This window comes from Cricetulus griseus, chromosome 3 (genome assembly GCF_003668045.3).
Source record: "Cricetulus griseus strain 17A/GY chromosome 3, alternate assembly CriGri-PICRH-1.0, whole genome shotgun sequence".
In the NCBI taxonomy this organism is placed as follows: Eukaryota; Metazoa; Chordata; class Mammalia; order Rodentia; family Cricetidae; genus Cricetulus; species Cricetulus griseus.
The window spans coordinates 42442438-42461255 of record NC_048596.1 but is presented as its reverse complement, the minus strand read 5'-3'; the positions used below and the strand labels follow the sequence as shown (position 1 = coordinate 42461255).

The following is an 18818-nucleotide window of genomic DNA, read 5'->3' as shown; positions in this document are numbered from 1 at the left end:
GAGCGCCGGGTCTCCCGGCCACCACGCCCGTGTCCTCGCCTCCGGGACCGTTTGCAGACAGGAAAGCGCACGGGGGAAAGCGAACAACAGGGCAGGTGCACAGGGGGCCGACAGCTTCTGGAAGCAGAGGTGGTGGTTCCCCGCATCCTACCAGCCACATCCCCTCCACGCCCCGCCTCCTCGAGGTGCACACTTCCGGCCGCAAGGGCACTCGGGAACGCAAGCCAGGAGCCTCCACCAACCAGCGGCCGCGTCGGACCGGCGCGACTGCGCGCGCATCGCGGCGCAGGTTCGAATCTCGGGCGCCTCGCTGGGACTCCCCAACGTCCCTGCCGCCCTCGGGGCGCCCTAGCCCGCAGCTCCGCGCTGCTCTCCGCCCGCCCGCTGGCACCCGCGTGCCGCCCATCCCCGGCCCATGGCCAAGCGGCGTGCGGCTGAGCCGCTCACGTTCCGCGTGCCTTGGAAGCGGCTCTTGCTCAGCGACTTCCCCGAGGAGCCGCCGCTCTGGGTCCCGCCGTCTGGGGCGGCTCGGTCCCGCAAACGCCAGGGGGACGCGGGGATCATGGCGGAGCCTGCGCCTGCTCCCCGCAAGCGACGAGGCTGCGGGGACGGCGGCCAGGAGCGAGAGGGCCTCGGCCTGGAGCCCGGAGAGCCACCTCCCGGCGAGCAGGAGGAAACCCGGGTCGGCCGAGCTCCGGGCGGCGGCGACGCGGTGGGGAGTGCGGACAGCCCGCGGGGAGCCGACGGGGCGCCCATCCAGGTAGGTCCGCCCCGCTCAAGCCCAGAGCCGCGTCCCGGGCTGCGCAAGTCCGGCCCGCCCACTCGAGGGGCTGGACCCGTGGCCCGGAGGAGGTCAGCTCGATGCAAACGAGAGGGAAATGTTTGGTTTAACGGCAAGTGTTGTAGAACCTGCAGTCGGTTTTCCAGCAGCATCCATCAGTTAATTGAGCCTGGTGCCGGTCTGGCAGAAGGGAAGGGCTGCCGTCGGGTCTTAAGAGGACCCGTTAACTCATAAGGTTCAAGGCCTATGAGAAAGGATCGTTGGGAATCACTTTGCTCTACGCTGTCTGCTAGCCATGTGATCCAGAAAAACACTAGAAAAATGCAGCGTATCCAAATGTATGTGTTGTTAGTGTAAACGAGTAGGCCCTTAAAATTTGGTTAAGATAAGAGCTCAGAGTTGCCCGGCGGCGGTGGCGCACGCCTTTAATCCCAAACTCGGGAGGCTGAGGCAGTCAGATCTCTTGAGTTCGAGGCCAAGCTTGTCTACAGAGCGAGTTCCAGGACATTCAGGGGCTACACAGGGAAACCCCCTCTGAAGAATCGAAAGGAAAAAAAGAAAGAAAAAAGGCTCAGGTCCTGTGCTGTGTTACACGCGAAGTAATTTGTCACGTATCTGCTGGAATGAAATGTTAATTTTACTTTGTAAAATGTGACTGGAAAACTTCAAATGAACATATAACCCACATTTTATATGTACCGCACAGGCTTGGCCTGACTTAGAGACTCCCGAGCCTTCTTTAAAGCAGTTCTGGTATAAATTGGTGGGGGTTGAGGTGGTTGGCAAGTGTAATTCTCTGAACTCCGAAAACCCTCCTCAACCATCTTGGGATGCATCTGCCCAATGCCTTTCTCTAGTGTCTTAAGCATATTATGACAAAGTTAGCAATCATGCCAAAAATGAATAGATAATTGAGATTGTTTTGCCATTGTTTTTCGTGAGAAATCTGATAACAGAATTTTTTTAGTTGGGAACTCGGCACTACCCCTCCCCCCCACCCCCCCCAACCCCCTACACACAAACACACCGGAGTTGTGAGAGATTTTCTTTTTTGTTTTGTTTTTTCCAGACAGGGTTTCTCTGTGTAACCTTGGCTGCCCTGGACCATGCTGGCCTCTAACTCAGAGATCTGCCTGTCTCTGCCTCCGAGTGCTGGAGTTACAAGCGTAGGGAGAGGTTATCTAACTGTATAATTTAACACGGACCTTATTTAGACTCTCGGTAGATTGCTAGTAGAAGTTCTAAACCAGCTTCCTTAAAACAGAATCATAATCATCCACCACTATTGGATCAAGACCCATGCTGCCTAGGGTGAAATCTTCCTCTCCAGACCATCATTGGCAAGCTGTCCATATGCAGATTTTCTTTGCTACCAGAATACACTGTGTGCATTGTAGGTGCAGTCTATCTGTGTGTGCATGACTGATGGGGGTTAGAGTTCCTTCCCTTCCGCAGAACAATGAGAAGATAAAAACTCTCCCTCTCTCTTGCCTCCAAAGACAAGGTTTTGCTTTAAGAGCTTGTCATCCAGGAAAAAAAGATATAACAAAAGGCATACTGACATCAGTGTCGGTCTGATTTCTGTTTGCTCAGATTAGGACTTAAATGCTTGCCCTAACCTCATAGTCTCATTTAGAAAACACTACCACAGATGCCTTCTTTCCAGGCATAGTATCTACTTTGTGTTGTCAAGCTTCAGAATGTGTCCTGTATTGTTTCATATACACACATCCATATGTACGAGTGTATGTACACTCTGTATATATAGAGAGGGGATAGTTTAATGTATTTGTATAATTAAGACAAAGCCAAGAGTGCATATGTGTCATATGTAAGATAATCTTTAATAGTATAATTTTATGCAGATCAGTTGCTTAGCCAATATTGTATCGTGTTGCCCAGTAACAGCAGGAATGTTATATTAGGGAGAGAGTTACTGATACATTCATTTGAGGATATGTTATACCCAGCCGTAGTATTTCCTATGCTAATTTTAATTCTTACAAAGATCCTAATCCATGTTTCTAATGAGGTAAGATCAGAGATTTTTGTCATGGTTAGTCAAAGGTATACCTGGTGGCAGTTTGTTTTCAGTCACTAGGTTATATTTTGCTCTGTACTCATAAGGAGGGAACTAGAAGGTAACTATTTTGACCCCATTTGCTTATTATTAAAGTGGATTTTTTGTGATACATCCTTTAAAAGTTTTTCATGTGTAACACACATGCATTTGGTTATCTGCTGAGCCATCGAACCAGCCCTATGTTTTTTGACTTTATTGTATCTTTAGCCCAATATTAGAAAATTCCCAAAAGGCTAACTCTATCTGCCTTAAAGCCTAAGAGGATGACTGCTTACACTGCTCTCCACTCTGTCACATAGCCCCTGAGCATTGCTGTGTTGTGTAGCCACTGCACAGCAATAGTACTAGAAGTGTAAGGTACATTCTTAGTTTTGAAAAGAGTGTATTATGCCATTGTTTTGAAATGTTGAGCACATATTCAAACAATATTTTCATTACATTGGGTTAAATAAGATCCAAGTTAATTATTGGGTGCTTGACCAGTATGATGAAGTGGAGTTTCTTAGGAGAAAATAATTTACACAGGAAATTCCTCAAATACTCCAATTCAGTCAGACCCTGCCACCTGGATACTCTCCAAGACCTGAAGGAGGGGCTTTCCGATACCCAGTTCAATCCTTTTAACTGGTCAAGTCCAAACCTGTGACCACACCCAAACAGGCATATTCAGCGATACAGGTGCATGGGGTTGAATATCTCACTAAAGTTATTTTCATTTGTTTTTATTTCTGTGTTATTGGAGCAGTAAGTTTGTGTGATTGTCATTCCCCATGGATGGAGTTGCTGTAGCAAGTGTAAATTTAATACAGTGGATGTAGTAAGGCATTGATCTGAAAAGGGTATTCAGGTTGAGAATTGTCACCTCAAAGCCTGGGTGGGACTCTAGTGCTGCTCTCTTTGCATGGAGTATTTTGAGGATGTCATGCCAATTTTAACTTTACTACTTAAAGTAATTTTGTAATCATTTAGGGTAAACAGCTTAATGTTTAAGGGATCAACCCTCTTTTTGCTTGGTAGAACTATTTATCAGTCATGCCCATTGTTAAGTTTATGTTCTCTCTCTCTTTTTTTTTTAAAGATTTATTTATTTATTATGAATACAGTGTTCTGTCTGCATGTATCCCTGCAGGCCAGAAGAGGGCACCAGATCTCATTACAGATGGTTGTGAGCCATCATGTATGTGGTTGTTGGGAATTGAACTCAGGACCTCTGGAAGACCAGCTAATATTCTTAACCACTGAGTCATCTCTCCAGCCCCCTGTGTTCTTCTCTTTATCAGTTTCCTATCCTAAACTTTATAGGACTTCATGAAATATTTTGATCTCTATGTTAGTCTCAATACTAAACTTCAGGGAAAAAAACCAAAGTAGGTCATAAAGGTGTATATGTATTTTAAATCTCATATTTCTCATTGAAACTTAACCCTGGCTCTTTTTCCAGAGGACCACGGTACAATTCCCCAAACCCACATGGTGGCTGACAACAGTCTGTAACTCCAGTCTCAGGGGACTTGATGCCTTCTTCTGGCTTTCTTAGGCACTACATGCCACAGTACACAGACATATGTTTGGACAAAATGCCATACACATAAATACAAATTTTAAAGCATTATAATATTTTTGAAAATATAGGTGATAATGATAATTGAAGGAAATTCTTTTAAAATTAAACTATTAGCAAATACAAACCACAGATTTGATTGGGTATGTGGAATACTTTATTCAAAATCAAAACTATTTGTTGAAAATGAAAAAGTATGTAAACTATATTTGAGTATATTTTTCAAACTAGGAATTTAAAAAGTAGTTATTGGGCTGGCAAGATGTCTTAGCAGGTAAGGCACTTTTGCCAAGCCTGCGACTTGAGTTCAGTTCCTGGAACTCACATGGTGGAAGGGAGTACTGTCTCCTGAAAGTTGTCCTCTGATCTCAATCATAATATGTGCTACCCCTAAATCGGTGTAAACAACAACAACAAAAAATACATAGTTATCTTTCTGTTTTTGAGAAAGGGTAGTCCAGGATGCCCTTAAGTTTACAGCTCTTCCATTCCCTGCCAGACTGAAAGACAGCCATTATTTCAGAGAGAGAGAGAGAGAGAGAGAGAGACTATGAATGAATGTGTGTGTGTGTGTGAGAGAGAGAGAGAGAGAGAGAGAGAGACGTTGTTTATGTTGTTTTCTAAGCTGGTGACCCATTTTTATCTTTCTCCTTCCCTTAAAGCCCAGTGAAGAGTTTTGGCAGTATAATACATTCCAGTACTGGAGGAACCCTCTGCCACCTATTGATCTAGCAGCTCTTGAAGACTTGTGTGCAAATGCGGATGGCCTGACAGAAACACTTCAGGACAAGAATGAAGTAGTTGAAATTGACATGGAGCCCTGACAGGAGGAGCTGAAGAAGCAGGATTCTTTGAATTTGAGACAACTAAAGGAAATGTTATTTTCCATACTTGACATGATACTGTTATCAAACCTGAAAAATGAGGAAGAGTTTTGAGGCTAAATAACTTGTAATTACTACTGAATATCCTAATGGAGATTTTTGTTAAGGATATAGTATAGCTGGGGGCAAAATACTTTGTGGATGCATTTTTAATGAATAGATTTTTTTGTTCATGCTCTAACTTGGAAGGTGCTTATCTTGGAAAAGGGGGTGTTGGCAGCTTTAGAGGAAGCACTCAGCTCTTTCATTCGTGCTCTGGCCAATGTCCCTCTGCACCAGAAAGCTTATCTGTGGTACTCCGAATGAATTCATTTATATGACTGATGCTAAGAAAATACTTTCTAGTACATTTTATTGGCTCCTCTTGGTTGAACAAATAGACTTGAGTATCTATGCAAAATTAAAATATGAGATTGTTTCTTAAAGCTAATATTGTTTTAAAAGAGTGTAAATTTAAATTAATGAGACTTTCCATTTGGGTAATTAGTTTTTAACCTTCAGTATTTGCTGTTTATTAAAATGCTATCGGCAATGGATGCAGCCAAAAGCTGTATAAAGAACAGTAAGAAGTAGATGCCTGTCCCTCCTCCCCTTTTCTGAGATAAAAAGAAAGGATATGGTCAGTATATTGATTTTTGGTTTGAGCACAGTTTTGTTCTTGTTGATTAGTTTAGACCTGCAGTTCTCAACACTGATAGCACTTTACCAGTCTGCTTGAGCCCCATCCTAGAGATTTCACTCAGTTATTGGAAGGTGGGCTTTACACAGTTTGGTTTTTTGTTGTTGTTGTTTTGTTTTGTTTTATTTTATTTTGTTTCTGGCACCAAGTCTGTATTCCTGTACTGCGCAGACCCGCCAGAACCACTAGACTAGTAATCTTCCTGTTTAAAGGAGATCACTAGTGTGAGCTGAAACAATGCCTGTTAATTAATTTGTTACATTATTGGATCTGTCACTACTAAGTTATTGTGTTACAATTTTATTGTTAATAAAGTACACTGTTTATGCTTGAGTTATGTATCAGTGACTAATTTGTGTATTGCATCCAAAATGTTGGCTTTGTTACTGAATAATTCGTTTGTTTGTATTTTTGACCTAAAATCCAATTCAAAATTCTGAAGAGATACCCCATGTCAATGAGAGGAAAATGAGAAATAATAAATAGTATCTACCTCAGAGTGACTACTTTTTAAAAAATTATGTTTTAATTAGCATGTGTGGCATTTCCATACACACTATTGCTGTGGCTGCTCTCCACCAACATCTGCCTCCCCAGGTTTCCCTGATGCTTTCCTGTCCCTAGGGCTCTCTCTGCATGTCACTGTTCTTTCAGCCTTCTCACACTCCTTCCTTAAACCTTTTCTACCTCCTGGGGGCCTTATCTTAGTTTCTTTTCCTGTTGTTGTGATAAAATGCTCTGACAAGGATCTTTGGGCAGAGAAGGTTTACTCTAGCTCTATGTTGAGGCTATAGTTCACCATGTGGAAGTCCCAGCAGCGAGAGCCTGAGGGAGCTGGTCTCACTGCATCCACTGTTAAGCAGGAGGCAGTATTCTAAGTTAACTTTTAAAATTAAGTGTTTATTTGTGTATGCATGTGGACCTCTGTGTCACTGTGTGATTGATGGTCAGTGAACAGTTTGAGAGTGGGTCCTCTCCACTCTATGTTCCCAGGGACCAAATTCGGGTTATCAGGTTTACCTTTTTATATGGTCCAGGATTCCAGCCCAAAGAAAGGTTCCATCCACGATTTCAAGACCTCCCATCTCAATTAGGATTAAAATAATTTCTCCCAGGTGACTATAGATCTTGTCAAGTTGACAACAGCATCACAGACACCTGTCTGGTCATGACACATGCCCATGCTCAACCCCTCACACATATGTGTGTAAGTTAGAAGCAGATCTACTTTAAGAGGGAACATTTGGTATTTGTTTTTCTGAACTTGGTTACCTCACTTAGTACTTTCCACTTTATACATTTTCCTGCAACTTCTTCGTTTGGGTTGAATACAATTTTATTACAGGTACCACATTTTCTTTGCTGATAGACATGGAGGCTGATTTCCATTTACTCCTGTTGTGATTAGAGCAGGAATAAGCACAAATGTGCACACACCTCTAGTAGGCTACAAAGTCCTTTGCATACATGTCCAGAAATGGTATAGTTGGGTCATATAGTAGTTCTATTTTTTAGTTTAGGGATTATTTATTTATTTTGAGGATTTCACAATGACATAGTGTCTGTACTAGTTTACACTCCCACAAACAATAAGGATTCCTCTTTACCCACATCTGTTTTTCACCCTCCCGCCCCATCCCCCGCCAGTCTTTGTGTATCCCTGGCTGTCCTGGAACTACCCAGTTTGGCATCTGTTTTCTTGATAGCCATTTTGACTGGGGTGAGATGTAATCAGTTTCAATTTCCATTTCTCTGCCAGCCAGAGACATTAAACTCTTAAAAGTACTTTTTGGTCCTTGTGTTTCTTTTAAGGACTCTGTTCAGTTCATTAGCACATTTATTAGTTGGCAGTGTGTGAAAGAGAGAGAAAGAGTTCTTTGTATACTGGATATTAATTAGCTCCTTGTCTGAAGTGTAACTGACAAAGTTTCCATTGTGTAGCTCATCTCTTCACCCTATTGAAATTTTTGCTTTGCAGAAGCTTTTTACTGTCATATAATCCCGCCTGTTAATTCTTGATGCTGCTCTCTCTGATGTTGGAATTCTATCTAGAAAGTGTTGTCTATACCTACATTTGAGTGTTGTCCCTATGCTAACCCCCAAGCAGTTTCAGCATTTCATGTAAATTAAGGCCTTTGGTTCACCTTGAGTTTGTTCAAATTGAGATCTCTAGATCTAATCTGATTCTAGTGTAGATGGGATCCTTTGGTGGGTGAAAATAACCTTGAACTTCTGATCCTCCTGCCTCCACCTCCATACTAGGATTACAGGTGTGTGACGCCACACCTGGTTTATGTGGTGCTGGGAATTAAACATGTATGCCAGGCAAGGGCCTAACAACTGAGCCACACCTGCAGTCCATAATTATTACATTTAGTGATTAAAAAAAATAGAGAATTGGCAGATTTGCTAAACAGAACAAAGATGGGAGGAAGGAGCCAGTGAACTTGATGGTGCATCAAAAGAGATGATCACAGCTCAAAAACAAGAAGAAAGGAGGTTACTACAACAGGAACAGAACCTCAGACCTCAGCAGCTCATGGTGCAATATAGAAACTCAGAATATGTCACTGAAGCCCTAGGAGTCATTGAGCTGGGGATGTAGCTCAGTTGTAGAGTGCTTGCTGAATGTGTGTGACGAGTCCCTGGGTTCGATACCAAAGAAACACGGGGTCAGGGGTGATATTACATACAACTTTATTTTGAGGACATAGATAAAGTGGATAAAGTTGTTTATAGGCATAAATTACAATGGCATCTTCATGAATAAATAAGTAGCCTTAGCAGTCTCATGTCTGTCAAAGAAACTGAATCCATTGCTTGAAACCTTCCAACAGTAGAACTCTGAAGTCATAGAATTTTACTGGAAAACTCTTCCAGTCATTTAAGGTAGAAATAACACAATTTCCTTTGGAAAAATGGAACATGGAGAAACACTTTTCAGTTCATTTTGCAAGGCCATTATCACTCTGATTTCAAAACTAGACAAACTTCTCTCACAAGCATAAGCATAAAAGTCCTCTACAAAATGCTGAGAAAGCAAAAAGATTACACATTAACACAAGTATGCATATTCCTCTTTGATGTCTTAAGGTGAGTTTAATAGCCATTCTTTTATCCTTTTACTATCTAATTGCTTTTATTTTATCTGCATATTTCATTTTGCTTTTTAATCCAAGACAGATATTATAGTCATGATTGGTCCTGAACATGTTTTGAATACTAATAAGAGCTAATAAGTTTGGAATCTCCAAGTTGTTGACACTGCTCTGTGTATAAATAGCTTAGTATTTAAGCCAGCCACCAGCTTTCAAATATGCTGGCTCACCCTCCAGATGAAAGGTGGAGCTATTGCATGATGCTTATTACAATTTCAAAACAATAGTTTTACTTACATTAACATAGCTTTTCTAATGTGAACTATAAAACTGCAGGTGCAAAAGTGTGGGATCATTCATCGGTGCCCAGTTGCATTCCAGCCCTGCTTTATAGGCATCTTCTGAATACTGAGTTCCAGGTTAGGGTAGCAGCTGTCAACTCTGACAAAACTGTTTTCCTGGTGCTGAGCTCTATCTATGCAGAACTAAATCTACCAGCATCTTAATAGTGTGCACTCCTTTTCTGATTATATAAATTGCCCATTCCTATTTAGGAAATTTAAAGTGTTAAAGGAAAAATTGAAATTCCATTTCCTAGAGACAACTCCAGTCAATACTTTGATTTGTTATTTATCTATAATTATACAAATGCATTTGAATCTACTATGGTTTATTTAATTAAAGTAATTCATGAACATTGTTAAACACATTTGATCCCTTGCCACCCGCCCCCCAGATTTTGTATTATTTTATCATACTTTTGGGACTATGTATGAGCTTGAAATTTCCAAATTATCAGTGGGAGAGAGGGAGTGATGGAAGAAGGTATGGTGGTATATAAACATAACCCAAGACTCAATATATATAGGTATGAAAATGTCCAAGGATAATACACACACATACATGCACACACACACACACACACACACACAATTAAACTATTCAGTCTATTAAAAAGAAGCAACTTGTAAAATTGTAAGCCAAGAGTTGGACACAAAAAAAATTATTTTTAAATGACACCAATATAACTTAGAAGTAATGCTTACTAGCATGAGATGAACATCCCACCCTGTCCCTTTTGATGGGCACTGTGATGGACAAATGACAATTATGGACTAAGAGAGGAGAGGTAAACAAATAGTTTTATTAATGGACATTATTTGACATGAAATTTATTATTAAAAATTTATATACAATTTTACTCTAATGAAGGAAATAAAGTGCTATTTCCCAGATAAATGTTTTACATTTTTACCTCTCTTTTAGATTAGTTAAAATGCCTACACCAGAGGCTTACATCAGAGTTGAGGGCCAAGAATTTGAACATACACACATAGTCTATCATCTGCCAGACATAAATCTCTCTTTATCAAAACAAAAAACAAAACAACAACAACAAAAACAGCCGGGTGTTGGTGGCACACGCCTTTAATCCCAGCACTCGGGAGACAGAGGCAGGCGGATCTCTGTGAGTTCGAGACCAGCCTCGTCTCCAGAGCGAGTGCCAGGATAGGCTCCAAAGCTACACAGAGAAACCCTGTCTCGAAAAACTAAAAAAAAAAAAAAAAAAAAAAAAAAAAAAAAAAAAAAAAAATCTCTATCTCATTTTGCTTAAGAAAGGACAGTTTGGGGGCTGGAGAGATGGCTCAGAGGTTAGGAGCACTGGCTGTTCTTTCAGAGTTCCTGAGTTCAATTCCCAGCAACCACATGGTAGCTCACAACCATCCATAATGAGATCTGATGCCCTCTTCTGGCATGCAGCCATACATGCAGAAAGAACAGTGTATACATAATAAATAAATAAATAAATCTTAAAAAAAAAAAAAAGAAAAGAAAAGAAAGGACAGTTTGAAGTTGAAAAGGCAAGATTATAAGGCAAACAGCAAAAAACATGCAAGTATCTTCCCCACTGCATCTCAGGAGTGTTGTTCCTTGGCTTGAGGGGAAGTACCTTTGATTCATTTCACCGCACTTTCAATATAGTTCTTTCATTCACTCTCCCCACACAAAAACAACAGTTTGTGATCTGCATACTTTCACTTTAGAACATATTGAGAGAAGGAGTGAAGCAAGAGAATGTGTGTGAGAGAGACAGAGAGTCAGAAAGGTTGATTTAGTATAACTTCAGCTCCCCATGGGAACAGAAGACCCTTCCTTCCCTGCTATAAACTTGCTACCACAAAGACACATTAAACCACATCTGTTTTGATTGCTGCCTCCAGCTTTCTCCCACAATGCACAATGTAAACCACGTTCCTCTGCTAATCGATTACATTTACCTGAGTAGCAGTCAACTCATGTGTAGCCTCCTGAAGTTTTAGCTTACCTGTCCCACCCTTGTCTTATAGCTTCACACATTGGTTTTTCATGGGGCCAATTTCAGAGTCTCTAGCCCAGCCATATATCATTTGGCCTCTTGGGATTTCCTTTGATATCTTCCTCCATGGCTGAAAAACTCCTGGATTTTACCTGCCTATAAAACCAACAACATGTAGACAATGCTAAGGTCTTTCACTAGCATGAACTGCACCACTCAAGCCTGCTCAAACTTCAGCTGCCCGGACCTGAGTCACAGACAGCTGAACATAAGGGTACACACAGGGACAGTTTTCTAAGTGGCACTGAAAAATAGGGTTCCTCAGGATTTTTCAAACAAAAGTCATTGAAATGAGTTCGCATTTAAAACATATTTATTTTGTTTTGTGTGTATAAGTGTTTTTGCCTGGGTTCACATACCTGCATGCAGGATGCCCATAGAGATCAGAAGAGAGCATTGGATCCCCTGGACCTGGCCTTAAGTACAGTTGTGAGCCACTACATGGATTCAGGGAACAATGCTTAGATCCTCTGCAAGAGCACAAGTCCTCTTAACTGCTTAGTCATCCATCTCTCCAGCCTCAGGAGTTCACACTTTTACATCTTTGAGCTAGTGAGTGGGTGGGGTCTTTCTGATTGCTCAGATACCCTCATAGCATCTTTCCTATAGCTCTCCTGCAAAGCACTTGATTTATTTAGCTGTTTTATTTTTAGTTCATTTAATTTAATTATGTGTAGGTGTATCTGTGAGTGGGTTATGTGCACATTTGTGCAGGTATCCCCAGAGGCCAGAGATGTTGGCTTTCCGGGAGCTGGATATAGGTGGCCATGAGCCACCTGACCTGGGCGCTGGGAATGGACTAAGGTCCTCTGCAGTAACAGTGCATTCTCTTACCCGCTGAGCCATTCCTCCATTCCCCTTTGATTTCTGTTTAGTGGTACCTACCTCTTTAGCCTCTATATCCTCTTTGGGTACAACTTTCAACGTGCTTCTATTTTTTTTTAATGTACTTCTATTTTGAGCAAATTGCATATTTCCCAAATATTTCTTTTTCTGTTCTTCGTTCCCATTTCTCTGAATAATACTAGGAAATGGTTATTCTGTGTTTTTAGTATATCAGACACAGAAAGAAGCCCCAATTCTCAGTGCCAATTTTCTGTGTCAGACAACTTTTCAGCACAGTGACAAAATACCCAGGGTAGATGGACTTAAAGGAAAAAAGATTCATTTTGGCTTGTGGTTTTTGTGGCAAGGTGGAACATCATGTCAGGACGTCCATGGTGGAACAAAGTTGCTCAGCTTGTAATTGAGGAAGCAAAAAGGAAAAGAGGGAAGACCCAGGACCCCAATATACTCTTAGAGTCACTCCTGATGTTTCACCAACTTCCGGTGCACCGTATGGGTCATGCCTTCAGCACCTTTTTCGAGACAGGGTTTCTCTGTGGCTTTGGAGGCTGTCCTGGAACTAGCTCTTGTGGACCAGGCTGGTCTCGAACTCACAGATCCACCTGCCTCTGCCTCCCGAGTGGTGGGATTAAAAGCGTGTGCCACCACCACCCGGCAAAGACTGGAATCTTTTTTGTTTTTCAGCTTAAGATAATTTTATTTTTGTTTTGTAGCACAAAAGGTACAGGCAAGGCAAGCATTTCTACTACCAAGCCACATACATCCTCAGCTCTGTTGAATGTTAGAAGATGGAATCTTAATGTGGCTTTTCTGCCCTCTTTGTCCCACTTGAGGCCAGATGGTATTCCTCCTGTCTCCCCAAATGATGTTAGGACGATCTCATCTCTTTGTGACTTCTCGGCCTTCCAGCACCAACTCTTCTGTCTGAAGGAGGATGACAGCCCTTGAAGTAATACCTCTGGGTTATTGCAGCTTATGAAAAGTTAAAGCAAGAAGAGAGAAACTAGTTATAACTATGTAAAAGCAATATGAGTTTCAGACACTTGCATGCCTTTTTGTATACAGCTAATAATAATAATATGGTCATCATTAGCTTACTCTGGTTCAGTTGAACATGTACAATGATCACCTGTCTGTGTGGTGTGTGTTCTGTTCTGATGATATTCAGCTTATAATGTTTGCAATGAAAATGTGAACATTGTTACTCAAAATAGTAAATATTGAGCTTTACCATTTTGTGGGGATGACATCACCTTTCTCTGACACCTGTAATTCAGTTGTGAGTTTATATATACCACTTGCTTACCACAGACAACTACATGTTTTTTTCTTTTTTTAAGATTTATTCTTATGTATGTGTCTCTATGTGGATTTTGCCACGTATGTACAGATGCCCATGGAGAGGGTGTTGGATCCCTTGGAGCTGGAATTATAGAAGGTTGTGAGTGTCTCAGCCTGAGTTCTGGGGACTGATCTTGGGTCCTCTGAAAGAGCAGCAAGTGTTCCTAACTGCTGAGCCATCTCTCTAGCCCTCCATATTTCCAGTTCTTTTCTGCAGCAGTGGATTTGACTTTTCCTGCGTGCCATTGACCCTTTCAGTTAAGGATCTTATAAACTGTAACAATGGTGTCTCTGGAAATAGTCACACAACTGTATGTTTTAAGTGCAATTTCAAGGGTATTTTCAAGACTCCTTATTTGCTTTCTATTTAGGCTAAAGTTGAAAGTAAGTTCTGAAAATGTTTATTTTTTCCAATTCTTTTACACACTTGTGGACATCAATCTTCGAGGACTGACTAATGATGGAAAGTGATTTTGTTCTGTGCTTACAGTGTAGCAGGCATTGTGAGAATGACTAACTACATGTGTGATTGTGTGATTGTGTGTGTGTGTGTGTGTGTGTGTGTGTGTAATCATTTTTCCCCTATTTCCTACCTAAATGTAGCTAGGCAAAAAGAAGGAGAGAATGGCAGCTATATCTGTGAGTACCCACTGCGTTTCAGGGCCTTTATGGAACTTTTGAAGGTCCCATAGGAGCCTTGCTACTGAAATGAAAGCGCAGGTGAAGAGAAAGGAGTGAGATGAATTCATTTAAATGTCCAACAGCACTGAAATCATTAAAACTTGGTTTACTTGGCAGGGTGTGGTGGAGTGAGCTTAGGAAGATGTCTTTGCATTCGTAGAACTAACTTGGCAAGAAAAAAAAAATGATAAGAACTCTGAGTCATCAAATCTCCTCCTAAAGAGCAGTCGCAGGGCTATCAGGGAAGTGAAGTTTATAACACAATAAACACGACTGAAGACTAGCTGTTTTGCTATTCCGCAGCACCGAAATTTTAAACCCAGGTTTTACTGTCACTGGACATTAAGCCAGCTTCACATGGTTCGCTTTACCCTATTTAAAGCACTGCAGGAGAGGCAGAGAGAAGCCTGTGCTCAGATCATCTTCATGGGCTCCTGGGTTAAAGATACTGCATAGACAGCTATCCAATAAATCTCTGCCATTTCTCTTATGGGGTGAGTATATTTCTTTTCTTCTTCTAGAAGCACCTGTGCAGGCCTATTGTTATTATTCATATTGCTATTCATAACAAACCATGTAGACAGAAAACTTAGAGATCTTTGGGGGCTTGTGAATGCCTGTAAGTTGTTAAGTGTTCCTATTGTTCACCCTCCTCCTTTTGTCTGTGACCCAAGGCTCCAGAGGAATAAGTGCTGGCACTTCAAAAGGCCACTTGCTTACAAGTGTCATTGAGAAGACAAACAAGCTGCAGGAACGCAGACATTCTGCCAGTGCTACTTGTAAACCTTTGGAGTTTTAAAGAAAAGGGTCAAGGTGATAATTCATCTTTTAATATGAGGCCCAGAAGCCGGAATGGGAATAAGCTCCTTCAGAAATACACTTTAATAAAAATGGCCACTCATCAAGTTAGCAATGGTTACAGGCACATTTTTACTTAGAATAACTGGGCACTTGAGCTCAAGTGGGGCCAGCAGGCTCAGTGGGATAAGGAATTTACAACTTCCATTCCCAGAATTGATAAGGTCCTGCAGCTAGGCGTCTACAGCTGGAGAGCTCTAACAGATGTCAGCAGGAATGTTAATCATTTTCCCACCACACAACCTTAGTCACAAGTTCCTGTTAAAAGTGAAATCACCCCCTCTGCTTTAAGTGGAGTTCAATGCTTTTTATTCAGCGAGCATTACATTTCTGCCTTCTTGATTAAGTGCATGGGGATGTGTTGGGCAGTTCTTTTTTACAGCACCCTTTCCTTATTCTCACAAGCTGGGCTTTATCTGATTATGTGGTGGATGAAAACTGAAGGAAAAATTCAGTGTCTGAAGACTGAGTCAAGTTTACACTGGCTATGGTAACCATGAGGGTAAGTCAATGAACACTCCCACTGCTCCTGCTTGCATTTATTTCTCTTATGTGAGATTTTATACTTGACCAAATGTTCAAGGCATGTGCTGGGGAACTGCCATCACAAATCAAATGCATTTAGTGGTTGATTTTGTTTAGGCGAACGTATGTCTGAACTAAGAAATCAAACTACACAGGGAGGCATGGTTGGCAAACAAAATTGCTTCAATTTCTTGGGGAAAAAAAATTCTCTTTTATTAATGATGACACAGTGTGCTTAGTTAACTGACTTATTAGCAAATGTCCTTCCATGTTATTATAGTGATAAATGACCACCCAGTAAATACACTGGAGATAATTTTGTGAGAAGAAAACGACATACATCATTTTGATTGTTATAAACAGCAGGCTAGAAGTTGTATGGATTCTCTGGTGTCAGATGTCAAGTGACCAATAATTTCCATTCTAGTAAAAATATTATTATCTCATGGTTGTGCATTTCTCTATTCAGCAAGACAGTATTTTTTCTTAAAATCGACTCGAAAATGTCATGGCAGAATAATATTTTAATTCCTTTCCTGAACGGCAGAATTATACTTGGATATGATTGGGGAAGTGAAGACTCCTCTTGCTCTGGGTGGGGATGCTCCATCCCACACACTTTTGTGGCTGCTGTTCTTGTTTTTCATGCTTCTTAATGCAGTAAACAAGTGCATCAGTTGACACAGCAGGCACGATGCTCATCTACTGAATGAAAGAGTGCTGTTCATCTCTAGTGCAGGGCTTCTGTATTTGTGGCTGTTTCTTTTTGGCCCTGAGTAAAACAGGAGGCAGTTATGTGTGTTTGGGATCATTCTGGTGGCCAGTGACAGAACACTGTGACTAAAATAACCAGAATTAAAAGACACACACACACACACACACACACACACACAGAGAGAGAGAGAGAGAGAGAGAGAGAGAGAGAGAGAGAGAGAGAGAGAGAGAATATATAAATGAAAACATAATACAGGAAGGTGACTTATTTGGGGGAGAAAGAAGCAGGAGGGAAGAAGAGAGAAAACGAGCAATGTACAATGTACAATGAATACATGTATACATATATAATGCTTATGTGTATGAAAATGTCATGAAGAAACCTATTATGTTGTACTTGCAAGACTAAATTGGGCCTGGTTGATGGCTCAGCAGGTAAAGATGTTTGCTGCCAAGTCTAATAACGATCAGAGTTCAATCCCCAGGGTCCACATAGAGGAAGGAGAGAAGTGACTCTTCTTGAGTTGTCCTCTGACCTTCACATGTGTGCCATGGTGTGCAGGAATGTGCATGCATGAGCACAAGTGCAAGATACACACACAGAATAAATAAGTATTTTAATCCTCAAATAATTTAAAAATGTAAATAAAATAAAATCGGCTTCTGGTGTGAGAAATAGCCAGACTGCATGGCTCAAAATAGCTCCCTCTTCCTCTCTCTCACTTCCTTGTTCCTTTCTCTGTCCCCCCCTCTCTCTTTTCTCTCCTTTCCTGCCATCCATCTCCCCTCCATCCTTTTATTTTGTTGTTGTTATTGGATGAATTTCCTTCAGGAGGGTGCAAAGTAGCTGCTAGAATCTCCAGGAACTGTAATGTGTTCCTTTAGTTCCAGATCCAGCAGGAAAAAGCTAATCTTTGCCTGAGCAATTATAGAGGCAAAAATCGTGACTCTCACTCAGAGTTAGGAGATTCACTCGATAGTAGTAACTCCCGTCCAGACAGTCTGCATGAAGTCTTTGGTGAACGGTTAATTCATCAATGCATGCAGTAGGGGTGAGTGAAAGAAGCCAGGGGAATAAATAGAAAGTGGGCTACAGAGGTGGAAGGAATAAGAGAAGGGGGGAAGGCCGGGAATAAGGAGGCCAGCATTCTATGGCTTATTCACTGCTGCTTCATCTTATTGCCTGCTAAGCTGCTACTGCCTAGGTTTTTGCTCCAGGATTGTGGGTTATTCCACCAGTCTTTTCTTCTTGGCATGCCCACTCTTATATAAGGTCAACGAACCATACACCTCCTGGCAGACCTTTCCCACCTCACAGATACCCTTGGTACTGTTTTGGGATCCAATTAGCTGTACCTGTCATCTACTTATTACTTTTGGAATCAGTGCTGCTCAGACTGTATGAACTATCTCACTGGCTACTCTTCATGTTATTCTTTTGTTTAAAAAGAAGAAAAGAGAAATACTGATAAGACTGATATATTGACTATAAGTTTATTATAAGGCCCGGTAGAATGGGGAGACTAAGAAGAGGAACAGGGGTAAATGGCTGACCGCCATGGCTGGTCGCCATAGAGAGAGAGAGTGGGAAACAGAGAAACAGGGGGAGAGAGAGAGAGACAGAGAGAGAGCGTAAAGGCGCAGGGGCCTATCTTTTAAAGAGGTCCTCTGCACCTGCGTGCAGACTTCTTTCCCATGGAACCTTGGGCTGACCAGGGTATTGCCTGAGTGGATTCCACCAGGTAACAGGGGCAGGCCAGCATAATGCCTGAACCTTTCATCCACCGTTACCTTACAAGTTCCAGGAGACAGGTCTCGCAGACTTCTCCTTCACATCTTTACTTTTCTGTTGCTATGATAAAACACCACGACCAAGGCAACTTATATTAAAAAAAATCGTTTATTTTCGCTTTCATTTCCAGAGGGAGAGTCTGTAATGGTAGAGAGGCATGGCAGGAGGTGGTCAGAGCGAGAAGCTCAGACATTGATTCCATCTTTAGCAAACTTGAAGCTGAGAACAGGAAGTGGGGGAGGTGCAAGCCTACCCACAGTGATGTACTTCCTCTATCAAGGTTCTAACCTCCTAAAGGTCCCAAAGCTTCCCCAAACAGGGCCACCAACTGGGGACCAAGTGTTCAAATACTCGAGCCTATGGGGGATATTTCTCATTCAAATCATCATAATAGCTTTAATATTTATGTGCAGTTAATATTTGAGTGGACACATAAGTACTTGCTGAATAAATAGATTCATGAGGCAGAGGAATAAGCTAAAAGGTTGAAATGAAAATTCTGCTAAAAAAAAATCAGAAGGCAGACAGTAGTTAGAGACTAGAGTGTTCTCAAGCAACTCAGGATTTAAGAGGAAATAATTCAAACGTATCTTAAAAG

The 18818-nt window shown here is 41.6% G+C and overlaps 2 protein-coding genes across 2 annotated transcripts in view; both read left to right on the top strand.

Annotated features, from left to right (window-relative positions):
• Positions 1 to 265: 265 nt before the first annotated feature.
• On the top strand, positions 266 to 6321 carry CUNH9orf40 (chromosome unknown C9orf40 homolog). The gene is made up of 2 exons (XM_027406550.2): positions 266 to 760; positions 5088 to 6321. The coding sequence occupies exons 1-2, from the start codon at positions 416 to 418 to the stop codon at positions 5247 to 5249; spliced, it is 507 nt and encodes a 168-aa protein (XP_027262351.1). The 5' UTR covers positions 266 to 415; the 3' UTR covers positions 5250 to 6321.
• A 9170-nt stretch (positions 6322 to 15491) lies between these two features.
• Positions 15492 to 18818, top strand: part of Trpm6 (transient receptor potential cation channel subfamily M member 6) — a 158146-nt gene continuing 154819 nt past the window's right edge. The window contains exon 1 of the mRNA XM_027406549.2: positions 15492 to 15691. Within this exon, the coding sequence (XP_027262350.1) occupies positions 15677 to 15691 (15 nt within the window). The 5' untranslated portion in view covers positions 15492 to 15676. The remainder of the gene's footprint in view (positions 15692 to 18818) is intronic.

Excerpts from the sequence above, each read along its gene's own strand:
- CUNH9orf40 (XM_027406550.2), top strand. The coding sequence starts at position 416 with ATGGCCAAGCGGCGTGCGGCTGAGCCGCTCACGTTCCGCGTGCCTTGG. Across the intron at positions 761-5,087 it reads CCGACGGGGCGCCCATCCAG|CCCAGTGAAGAGTTTTGGCA; the intron begins GTAGGTCCGCCC and ends CTTCCCTTAAAG.